The 13,080-nt window shown below is 35.5% G+C and overlaps 1 protein-coding gene across 7 annotated transcripts in view; it reads right to left on the bottom strand.

Annotated features, from left to right (window-relative positions):
* Nucleotides 1–13,080, bottom strand: part of RBFOX1 (RNA binding protein, fox-1 homolog (C. elegans) 1) — a 271,893-nt gene that overhangs the window by 87,985 nt on the left and 170,828 nt on the right. For all 7 annotated transcript variants that reach the window (XM_009324718.1, XM_009324716.1, XM_009324722.1 and 4 more), the window contains 2 exons: nucleotides 7,656–7,748; nucleotides 5,925–5,985 (listed from right to left, as the gene is read on the bottom strand). In XM_009324718.1, the coding sequence (XP_009322993.1) occupies nucleotides 5,925–5,985; nucleotides 7,656–7,748 (154 nt within the window). The remainder of the gene's footprint in view (nucleotides 1–5,924; nucleotides 5,986–7,655; nucleotides 7,749–13,080) is intronic.

Raw genomic sequence — 13,080 nt, 5'->3', positions numbered from 1 at the left:
CAGCAAACATAAAAACATAACAGAGTTAATATTGCCATCAGTAATGATAGTAATTATTTTTTAATTTTATTTTTGTATAGAGGTATACAGATAAAATGGCTTCAAAAAAGGTCATTTTAATGAAAGTTTTATAGGCATCTTAGATTACTGATCTTTAATATCAGACTCTGAAGTATGGAAATAAGTAATGAAACAAGGCATTCTCTGGACATGTGGTACTGGAGGAAATTATCAGGTGAATTACCTTGGCTGCAATGCACAGTTGCCATGGACTTATTCCCTTAAATTATGGAATTAAGTCAGAACTAGTTCAAGTATCCCTATATCGTGTAGTACCAGAGTAGATCAGTTCTTTTTCATTGCTTTAACTCTCTGGTTACAAGCCAGAGAGGCCAAAACAGTTCATTTGCTGGACGTAAATGTTTCGGATAAGCATGTGTTAGTGTAGCTTACAAGGCAATCAAATAATCTGAGCATTCTGAGTCTACCCTGGGAAAAATGAAAGCGTAGACACTGTATGGAAATGTCTATTGTGACATGAAAGAGATTTGCGCACTGTGGGATCCCAGGCAAATGCCGGAGTCTTTTTTTCCATTTGCATTTGTACATCAGACTGTTTGCACTGAAACAGGACAATTACAGGCATGTACCGAAAGTGACTGTACCGCCTGCATTTACACCTGATAAATGCTGTTAGCATATTGCTGTAGAGTAGCTGGCATGTAAGAAAATGCTGCAGTCACATTCTGCAAAGCTCTTAAGCAGTACAAATGCAGCCACTGCCTTTGTCTTAAATAATCACTGTCCTCCCACAGCTGGCATAAAACCAAAGCACAGAACCAACAGATATTCTGTATCGTGTGTTCTGGCCAAAATCGAAATAATTGCCGTTGTGTCCTTACACCCGATGCAGCAGTTCCAGGTAAGCCCAGAGTGCACAGGCTCGCTGCAGAAGCAGGGCCTGTGTTCAAAGCATACATGATGCTAAAGACAGCCATACTGAAGGAACTGAAGGGGAAGGGGTAAGAGAACAGCCGGAGAAAACACTGGCAAACTCATTAGTGTCCTCAGCTGTGGTAAAGTGCCAATTATTGTGTTTTGCTCAGCCACAGGTAGATCCACTCCCAGTTAACTCCAAACTCCACACAACATCCCCCCACCCACACGCATGGTTTTTTTGTTCTGGGTTTTTTTTTTTGGTTGGTTGGGTTTTTTTTAAGTGTTTGAACAATTATTTGAACTACTGGGACTGAAAAAATTAGAGGTTTTCCAAAAGCGCACTTGAATCAGAGGAGTGGGAAGCACCATTTGTAAAATGGGAATAATGAAAAAAACCTGAGCAAAAGCATCTTGTGAACTCAAGAACTATGGTACTTTAAATAGATCCCGTAACTATGCTGCTGGAAACAGAATACAATCAAGACAGGGACAACAAGGCTTTTCAAAATCAGAAGAGCCAAGATTAGAAGAATTTAAATGCAAACTGTATTGAGGCTTGTTTCTGCCTTGGCCATATCATGTAATGCAAAAGCACAGTAGAAGGTCATAAAACCATAATGCGTTACGAGACTGAAAAAGTGTAATACAAAATCTCAATAATAACACAAAAGAAAACTATTCCTACCGTTTAAAAATACTGCTCTCTCTATCTGATGCACAGTAACTATTTACCAGTAATAAACTGTTCAGTAACGGAGGTGAGGGGTGTTTTTGAAAATGCAACTCATTAATAAGTTCAAACAGAGTAAAGAGCGGCGCTGCATGCAATTGCTCTGCAGAAGTAATTGCAGCTGCTGTACGCACCTAAAAGACAATTATGGAAGCTGAAAAATGGCCAACCAAGAAGGGTTAAAATGACTTTCCTCCTGAAAAGATCACCGGATTTCTACCTGACCCTTCAATTTTGCATACTACAGGATTGTATTCAGGAATATCATGGTATAACAAATACTCTTAGGCAAATTTTGTGTGATAGAAAATCATCCAAATTTTGAGACTTTCAATAAAAATATAACTTTTTATAGCTTAGGGAATATTTACTATTTCAAATTCATTACTTCCTCAAAAGACCACTGATCAACGCCATCCAAAATGAAAGACTGGACCGAATTTCAGATCTGTCAGCTTTTGCTGTCAAAGAAGCTGACAGACACCTCTCAGCTTCTAAGTTACGCTAAGAGCACCACAATTTGAGAAAGAAAAACTCTCGGAAGACGCACATTGCTCTTCACAGCTGAAAGCCACTCTCATCTTTCAGTTCCTTACCCCTTTTCACAGTGATGGCTGTCTCATCTAACTTTTTGAAGCTTATACAGGGAAATACTTCATTCATCGTGAAAGTAACAGTAATTAAACTTTACTTTATCTTGTCAGCTAGCAATGTGCTGGCCCATAGCTGTGTGGGTAATCAAGTGTGATAGGAGTTGATGTATCTGAGCGAGCAACTGCCAAGTAACCCTACTTCAGCAGCTGGAGGAGGCAAATTCTCTGCAGTGGGTGTAATTCTGTGCGTTTTTCTTACTGTCACAATATTAATCTCCTCCTCAAGTTGAAACTGTAAAAGCTCTAAACTTAAAAACCGAACAAGGAAACAAACAACCCCTCTGCCTGCCCCAAAACCCCACCCCATAGTCATCAAAAGAAATACAGGTTAAGTGTGCTAAAGGGAAGGAAATAGTCAGGCTGCACAGTGTAACAAGCTTTGGCAGAAAGTGGGGCACAGCGATGCAGAGAGGATTATTTTCACTTCACAGGCCAGACTTCAGGCACCTGTGGCCGGAGGAATGCTTTGGCAGGAAAGAAGCCCTGTCACACCGTTTGCTTTCCTCCTGTTTGCAGACAGAGGGCAGGAAAGGGGAGTGGGAGGGAATTTAACTGTGGTAACAGTCACTAGCTGTGAATTTGAATCTAAGTTTAGATCAGCTGAAGGCTCAAATTCAAGGCACCGCAAGTATAAACTTTAAAACATATGTATCCCTCTACTGATCTCTGTTTCATGTTCCTCATTCATTGCTGTGGTTCTCTGAATCTACTTGTTGCACATAATTCCCTATTTCCTACAACACTGGGATGAGCATCCTGAATTGCAATATGGGCATCAGAAGAAAGTATAACTGTGAACAGGATAGGTTGGAACTCCAAAAATGTCTCCGAAATATTTTTGCCAACAAGTAGAATCCCTGTCACTGAATTTATTTGCAAAGAAAAGGCAGTTCTATCTCCAAAGCACATGAGGTCAGGCATCAAAATCATCCTGTCTGATAACAAACCTGCACAAAAAAAAGCTCTCCCAGCAACTGAGCATTTATTAACTGCTCATTTCAGGAATCATCAAAAGTCACTGGAAAGCATACTCATTCCAAAAACCATCTAGGACACAAAAGCAAAAAACTTATTTCAATGAAGCTGCAGATATTAAAAAAAAGTCTAGGTTTTTGTGCTTTAAGATCTACTGACTTTTGCAATCATATTTACAACATGAGCCCTGTTATCAGACAACCAGCAGTATTCAGGAATGAAAGACAAAACAGAGTGTGTCTTATTTTTAAATTGCAATAAATATTAGCGTCTGATGTTTCCACATAATACAACATGTGCCCCAATTACATTTTGAATGTAATTATTTTACAGTAACATGTCAGTCACCACACACTCTTTGAAAAATAAAGCCACACGTTAAAAAAGAAGTTGGTCTGAAGAGATAGGCATGTGCAAACAAAAAGTTTCTGGCTATCTGCGTCAGAAGCATCTTGCAAATGTTAATATGCTTGTAGAAGAAACTAGCCTTATATTTTATTTAGAAGATGAGACCTTTACTTTAGACAACAACAATCTTTAATAATCAGCTATAGCACTGGTTAATTCCTGACAAAATGATAAAGAACTATAATCATACAACGTCAGGATGACTGATAACAGAAGCACTGATTAGACTAAACGAAGGACCTTGCACATCTACACTTCATTCCTTGACACTTGTAATGATTATGCAAGGACATGATTCTCCTTGTGTGTTTACTTTAGGGGATCTCAGACAGTTTAAAAAAAAGTAAAAAAAAAAAAAAGTATGAACTACAGCTAGAGTTTGCCTTGGTGTGCAAAACAACATCCTGCATGTACTGGATGTACATCCATGCACACCTTGCACGTATGGATTCACAAACATAAATGCTAATTTTTATGCACTAAACAGGATGCTTCATACTTTTGGTGGGATCTAGTCCAGATGGAAGAGGGTGGAAAATGACAGACACAAAACACTTCAAGTGGGAAACACTTAACAGCAGATTTTCATCATTCTGGTTTTGGATATTAATAAATGTTAATGCATGACCTAAGTAGCCCTGCAGTGTAGGACACAGAGGTGAACCTCCTCTAAAACCAGATTTGTAAAAATCTCACATCTTTATTTCCAGCATTCCCTTTCTTCAGCACTGGATGTGCTGATAGGTAATGTGTTATTTGCTAATTAACAGGTTTGTAGCCTTAGGATAATACGAATACAAAATATACAACATCATTCATAACAAAACTACTTTTATCCTTTTATCATTACAATATAGCAGACAAAGGTCACAGTATCGTATGCATATAGTTAATTTAGCTCCTTATTGCAACAAACTCTTGTTATGTGATCCATTCAAGCTTCGTGTCTCTTTTGCTAGATTCACTGAGATATTTTAAAGCCAGTAAAAATGAAGGAGATTTTCCCATCTGCATCATTTGCCAAGTTCCACATTTACATACAAAACAAGGAAGAAAACAGTTTCTGAGAAAGCACGGGGCATTTCAGACTCTTCTTCTCCAGATCATTTCAACTAGCTCAACTATCACATGTCAAATGAAAACCACCACTATATTTTATTTTTACTGTGGTAGGAAAAAATTATGACACTCTCATTAAAAAATAAAGCCACTGTTTGCTCTGGGTTTTAGCAAAACCTCACTAATGAGACCTCAGATATGGAAAATAAGATGCATTATATTTTGAAATGGAGGAGAGTCTAATCTACCTGTGGAAACCTTTACTGATGTATGTGCAGATTTCATCTGCTTTCTACTGGATGGGAAAAACTAAATTAAATTGAAAAGCAAATAATACAGTCTAGTAAAACTGGAAAATGTAACTGCAATTAACTTCAGTTGATGTATTATTGTTTGATGTTGTTGAGTTAGGAACTTGCTTAGAATTTTCTGAACTAGCAAATGCAAACAACTCAAGCACATGATCAAACACTGCCAAAGGAAACATTTTTAAAATGTATCGCTTCCAAACCCCTCAAATATCTATGGATTATTTTTCTATCATTAATGTACAACATTATACAAACTTAGGTCAGTATTAGAATGATTTTTTTTTAGATAGCTTGGAATTTACATTTTTCCAGGGGAAAAAAAGCTGGAAGCAGCACCCAATTACAGTTTGCTCTTTACTTCTAACAAATCGTGGAAAGAAGACACAGAAAATTATCTTTAACTAGATGCGTGTCTTGGTACTAAAAAGTATGTCATGCCTGACAGAGACATTCTTCTTACTGATGTCCCGACCGCCATCATCCAAGCAAAATTGAATCCTCCGATTAGTTCATTCTTCGCAACATTAACACTGCACAAAACTAGAAGAGAGCAACGCTTTCCTATCAGGTATATTTTCCTATACAAAAGCCACTGCAGTTAAACACTCAGATTCCAATCAGCCAAAATGATGCATGCTATGCCCACATGGCTGTGAATTAGCTTGAACAGATGGAATTTATGCCCAGCCATATTGTGTTTTAGGTCCCTAGACAAAGCCCGAGCCCATGGAGATGCAGGAGATGCGGACTATGACACTTCATGAGTAGCTGAGTCCACCCATTCAGCAGAAGAGTGAGGTTTCACATGCATGGACATGAAAACAAAGCACTGAGATCTCATGCACTTACCATTCGTGTAAGGGTTGACGGTCTTTTTATTTGTCATTACACGTGCTGTTGCATTATTTACCTAAGCACATAGAACACTGGATTAGAAAGGGTTACAGGGAGGGTCCATGTTACTATTAGATGCATGCATTATTACTGCTATTAGTCGTGTAAAAATAAAATGCAATTTAATTTATAGAAGGCAACAGGTGCATAACAAAATCATACTATTTATAATTACATTTACTTTCATAACCATTTTAACTTACAAATCATTTCAATAAAGCAACATCATATCATTTAAACTTTAATAAAAAGACATTAAAAGCAAATTAAAAGGTACTGCATAATTTAAGACTTAAGAGCATGCTTGTATTCCATGATAACACTGATACAATAAATACTCAAAACAGAAAAAAAGATTATATGAAGGAACATGCAGTGGCTAAAGAGGGCTTTTTACAAGGAAACAAAGAAAATGTCAAAAAAAGGGACAAACGATTTTAGCAGTGTGCAACATAACCCTTTAGAAGAGAAGTACCATTGGAAAAGCAACATCTAGCATTCAACACTTGGAACAAGAGCCTTTTTCATTGCAAGAATTAACAAAATCATTCAAGCTTTAAAGTCACAGCTAACAAAAGGATAAAAAGAGGGTGCATTATTTAACACAATATGGAATTAACAATCTGAGTAAGATGTGCACGAAGTCATATCCTCAATCCAATCAGTGCCTCCCAGGCTTGCTTAAAACGTACACTCAATTACAGGCGTACCAATATAGAAAAAAATGTAGCATCAAGAAAACTTAATACAACAAGTCAAAAAAATTCACGTGGTATATCAGCGCTAAATACGTGAAACGGCAGATGGACTTCTCCACTTACCATTCAGCACCATCGCCAGCATGGGTATGTATACAGTTACCATGGTTACTGAGAGTTTGGTGAGGGCCCTAAGCGCTACCGTCGAAGGGGGAAAATGAAAAGGCAAAATATGCAACATCTTACTCAAAAGACGACAGCATTTTCAATTGGTATTTTTTTTATTCTAACAAATACGACTGAGGCAGTATTGAAGGGGATCCAGTGGTACTAAAATGCATTTGTGTTGTCTTTTTAATAGATACGAATGGCACAGGCCATCCAGCCAAAGTAGCCTGATGGTTTCATTAAAAAATTAGATGTTAAAATTGGTCAGTCTCTAGCCTGGCTTTGTTAGTTTTTCTTGTACATCTTTTGGATGCTTCTTTCCCAATCTGAATTTTTTGAAAGCCACTGTGGATCCCGCATCAACCCTGCAGCAAAAAAAAAAAAAAAAACAAAACCAAAAACCAAAACAAAAAAAAACCCAACCTTTTGTTTGTTTTTGTTTTGTCTGTCACACTTTTTTTTTTGTTCTCAATTTTTTTTCTTTTTTTTTGTTGGCTGGTTTTTGGAATCTACTGCACCCATTGATTTACAAAACATCCAAAATAATAACTTCAAAATATTAAAGCTTTCATTTTTTTTCAGTTCTGTCATCCACCTTTCAGCAATAATGATAATAATAATAATAATTACAAAAGAAATAATAATAAAAAACCCAAGTAAGGCCAGATTCTCTCTCTTTATATATAAATATATATATATAAACAATGGGAAGGGGAAAGGGGAGCACACAGAAGACACCAATGATGCATCTGAAACAACAAATGAGAGTGAAGCAGACATTTATAAAAAAGATGAAAAGGAAAATATTTTGAACATGCACCTCGATTTTACGGCCCTCTACCACGGTGCCGTGTAATTTCTCCCTCGCCCTGTCCGCATCAGCACTATTTTCGAAAGTTACGAAACCAAATCCCTGCATGCAGGAGGGAGAAGGGGGGAAAACAACATGCACATTATTATTTCAGTCAATGACCACTTGTTTGCTTATGTTCTCTCTCTTTAATTTAATATTTTCTTGTCCTTGCTTCATTTCTGTAACATGCAAATTAGAAAAATTATAATTGTATTGAGATGTGCAATAAATAAGCGACAAATGTGAACAAATTTTTTCTGTCATCAGTTAGATAATACCCTCTGAGAAATTCAAAGAATGATACCAAAAATACCTTTCTACATGTCACTACACAGGAAAATAAATCTAACAATAAGAAAATGAAATTAAAATAAATTACAGTGTCTTCACATAGAAAAAAATGAACTAATGAGAAAAGAAAATGAACCACATTTTAATGACATGCAGATCTCTCAACGAAATAAAAAACATATGCACAAAATTCAACAGTGAATGTCAATATACTCTAAAACATTGCCTACTTAATCATGCTGTTGTGATCATAAGAAACATTATTCCCATGCAACACTAGGGTAACTTAAACTTTTGTCAAACTATACAGCCTTTACTTATTTTTTTATAAAAGAAAAAAGAAAAGAAAACCATCAACAAAACAAAAGTACTTTTAGAACAAAGTATAAACTTTCTTGTATTAACAGATCAAATAAAATCACATGATGTGAATAGAAAAAGAAACTCTGAAAAAGGAATAAAAATGCAAACGTTTTGAATAAGTTCAACTGGTTCATTTACTGTTTATGTATATTATTTTCCACATACAGAACATGCAACTGGTAAAACTCCAGAATCCCGTGTTAGTGGGACAGGAGAATACTTGACAAATATGAAGTTCTGCCTATGACAAATGCTTTGCTTTATAATATTAGGCTAAACAAACATTTCCAGTCCTACTAAAATTATTTTGATAATTTTATAATGTGCTAAGTTAAACTAAACACTGTTTACAATGGTAAATATTTTTGAAAAAATCAGACATCGGAAAACATTTTAGAAACATACACCAACCCTTTGAAGTAATTCTTACATTAGCACTACTATGCCTTTGCATGCTTTCCCAAAGTTATCCGAAAAAATAAGCTTCTATATCCTTGGTGTTTCATAACAAGAACATTTGCAAGTTACACATGGCCGCTTTATAAAGAATAGGCATCGCTGCACATATTTGAAGTCCTACTACAACCTGTTTCTTTACTGTTACTTTAGCTTGAACTATGGAGTTAAGGCTTTCCTCTGTTCTGTTCCTCAGCAGTAAGCCATGCATCATGTCTCCTCATTCTCCAGTCCATTCACTAAGTTTTGTGGTCAGTATTCACCCACTTACTCTTTCCAAGTTCTACCTATTATGCACATAGTGACTGATTAAAAAATTAAAAGAAAAAAAAGAAAAAAAAAAGGAAGTGAAGATATTTATACAATTCATTATACATTTTATACAAAAAGAGACCAAATATGAAACTAAGGCAAAACTGACAGCAAGCATTGAGAAAAACAATGGATATGGACCACAAAATTAATTAATTGACAAAAAGAGTTAAGAAACTATCAGGATCATTATGTGGGTTATTTGGGTTATTTTACCTACTCAAAGAACACATTTATTTACGCCAGTTTATAACATAGAAAGTGACATTTATATACAGTAGCAGTTTATGTTCCATTCTCTTCAAAGTAGCTTAAACACATTGTCTGTTGCTCTTTTTTTTGTGTCTCTTTTAAAGGCACACTGAAGCCTGAGCTCGGAAGTGCTCTATCAGCAGTTCCACTTCTAGCTGAAGCCATTCTCGGAACACCTGATTCCACCCATTTTCTCCACTCTACCCTCCACAATTTTAGCACAAAGCCATGACCTCGCTTGTCACGAGACGCTGAGGATGTAACTCTCTTTTCCCCAAAGCACCAGGAGTGTTTGAGAGAAAGTAAATCCCTCTCCTCAGTACTAATCCCTATGTTTTAGATGCCTGCATAGGCTTCTCTTATACCTAAACCCATCCTCAACTTTCAACTTTTATTTCTTCTTCAGCTGCTCCCTCCCATCTTGTAAAAGTTCCATAAAAAAAGCTCATAATTTAAGATGCCATTAAGAAAATTTCACAGCAGAAAACACCACTGAAACCATCGATCCAAGGAGCCTAGCTCCATGCAATAGCAAAAATTAGCCCAATTCTATTTGTTCTCCCTTCTCCTCCTTGCTGAACAACTGCCCCTTCTCAGAATTGCAAACATTTGGTGGGAGTTGTTTAGTCAAAATTTTGAATCAGTCTTCTTAGCTCACAGCACTACCAGTTAATTTTTTTCAAACAATTGAAGGGAAAGATAAAAACCTAATTGTATTAAAAAATGAGAAAAAGATATGAAGTGGAGCCACAAGCCAAGATAAGACAGGAACTTCAAAGATTCTGAAAAGAATACTCACTGTAATTTTTTAATTTCTTATGTTGTACTTATTCTCATAATTAACACTATTTAAATTAAGCTCTTATTATTTATGCAAATCTTTAATTTTACCTAGCTGACACAGAAGCTCAATCACAGAACATAGATTCATTCATCACACATTCAAATATCTACACAAACACGTTAACATTAATTTTATATGCAGCTGATTCAACAGCTACTTTAGTTTAGCATACTATGTATTTTATTAACTAGTAATGTAGATTTCTGCATGTTATTTTTAAAGTCTGTCAAATGATTTAATAATAGCCAAGTTAGTACATGAGAAGGTTATGTTTTAATTTGGGAGGTGCTTTGGAGCTCCTCTTCTTTGAAGAAATATATGTTCACATAATATATACTAGATATATATTAATACATATACACACAGATTTATCAAAGTATATATGTAGCTGTATAGAACATTAATTTACAACTGTAAAAAAATGGCACTTGATGTTCCTGTATCTTTGCAGCCTTGCAACTGTGCCTGAGACAAAAGCCATTCGCAGCTCCTTGGAGAGCTTCAGTGTTAAAACAGCAGAGCAGCGTTAAAATACACACAGTAATGGAAGCTATATTTCAAATTGTACTTCCAAGGTGAGTGGTAAATGCAGAGAAAGGTGAGTTACTAGCAGTTTTTAATGTTACTTTAATCAACAGCTTCAAGAATTGGAAATTAAAATTGGCAAATAAAGCCTCATTTATTTAACACAGGTTGTAAGAAAGATCTACACCAAAACAATACTGAAATTCTTGCAATTCCTATTAAAAAAAAAGTTTCAAATGTCATCAGTGTGCCATATGATTCTAGCAAAGTTACCTTAATATTATGCCCACAAACAGAAATTTGTAGTATGAAACTTGTATTATTTTAGGGTTTCTTTTATGGAGAGACTCCCTTCTGCAGAATTATTGTATACTTTATGGTGGTGCTGCAGCATTATGTTTTTTGAATCTGCAATTCCATTTTTCTTAACTATTATGGTATGAAAATGAGCTTACTTCTGTTGTTTTTGCAAGAATCTTTTAAAACATTAATTATTGGAATAAAAAGAAATAAACAAAAATAGAAACAAAAAAAATTTGTAGCAATTCTTTTACGCCAAACTGCAGCTAGAAATAAATTTGAATTTTGATCCTGCACACTTTTTTACCTGTACTCAGTTTGAGACCACTTAGCAGGCCTTTCAGTTTCAGTGGGATTTTATTAAAACATAGATAAGTACTGCCACTTACGGGACTTTAATCTGGTGCATCTTAACTCCTACAGAATGGACATGAAATGATCAGATTTCAAAAAAAAAAAAAAAGTTCCTCTTATTCCTAATCCTGTTTTTTAACTTTTTATTTAATTGAGAGAATCTAAGGGTACTTCTGCAAATCAAAATACTATGTAGCTATACCTGAAATAACTCTAAACAAGAGGAGAAGCAGCATACATAAGCAATGAGATCCATCACAGAACTGCTTTAAGTATCTTCAGCAGCTTACCCAGAGCCAGCTTGGATGCACCAACACAGCACTGGATAGCGTAGAAGTTTTAAATAAGAATAGTCTTAGAGTCTCTAACACAAAGCTATAACTGAGGTAGAGACATTACAAGCCTACCTAGAAAAACCTCTTCCTTGTGAAATCCTTTCCAGGAGCTCTTTTTTAGCACAAGGCACTGGGATGATTTCACTACTGCAAGATCACTATTAAAAAAAACTCAATTCGGAAATACCTCCTCACCCCACCCCCCAAATATTTTTAAAAAGCCTTATACTTATGCAGTCTGATGCGGACGTGGTCGTTAAAAGTCCTACACATGTAAGATTTAATGGCTAAACGAATGTGTAAACCACCACCACCACGACACGTACTCAGTTCCACTCCATCTTCAACAGAACCAATCAAAGGTGGCAAGCGTGAGATGTCTTTTTAAATTTATACTACTATCCAGCAGAAGCAGGTTCTGGACAATCAACATCTTTTGCAAACGCTATTGAACAGCCATAATTTAAAGATAATAAATTTCAGCCAGAGTAGGAGATTCTAAGCCACCAAATTCCATACATTTCAGGAGTTTACTGAAAAAACAGTAAATGTTCCAACTGGGTTTAGGCTAGCAAGCGAGGGGACTAATTAATGAAAGTCAGAATAATTTTGGAATCTAAACCAGGAAATTTCACCTATTCTATTTAAGAGAAAAAAAAAGGTGATAGTTTTAAATTTAGAATATAAATACAAACACATAAGGGAAAAATTAACAGAATTAAAATGTATCTGATTTAAAAGAGATTTATGATATATCTGATTCTTAAAAAAATGTCAGATTACAGTATGTCTGTAACAGGAAAAGAATTCCATTGCTAATTATAAATCATATATAAGAGTTACAGGAAGACTGAAGCACTGGTGGATAAACAGTCTAGTGTGTCTGACATGGGAGGAAAAGGAAAAAGATATCATGCATATGACATACACATAAACCCTTATAATGCAGCTGATATCATAGGTGAAGCATACTGGGCTATAGTTTTGCAGCAGCTAACGATGCTAATGCAGTCATAGCCATTCTATCTTGCTTTATTTCTTAAATATTGAATAAATTGAAGTATGCATTTAAGGCAAAGTAATTTTCAGAAAAAATTAAATGTTTGCAATACAATAAGAACTCTTAGTCAAATAAATGTTAAATAGATTGTTTTCAAAGGGTTGGTGTACTGAAGCTTTAACTAAAGAGGAAAACATCTGCACTTAGATAATCTAGAACAACCACATATTTTCTCAGCTAATTACTAAAGAGGATAGTTATTAGGTATCATTATCATCTTTCATTTCAATAGGGGAAAAAATACCTGTACTAATACAAACCTGCCTACAAATATCTGTAAGTATGGACTCATCTTGTAAA

This window comes from Pygoscelis adeliae, unplaced genomic scaffold, assembly GCF_000699105.1.
Source record: "Pygoscelis adeliae isolate BGI_AS28 unplaced genomic scaffold, ASM69910v1 Scaffold85, whole genome shotgun sequence".
Lineage (NCBI taxonomy): Eukaryota > Metazoa > Chordata > Aves > Sphenisciformes > Spheniscidae > Pygoscelis > Pygoscelis adeliae.
Note: the sequence above shows the minus strand (reverse complement) of the source record. Positions and strands in the feature narration are given on the sequence as shown.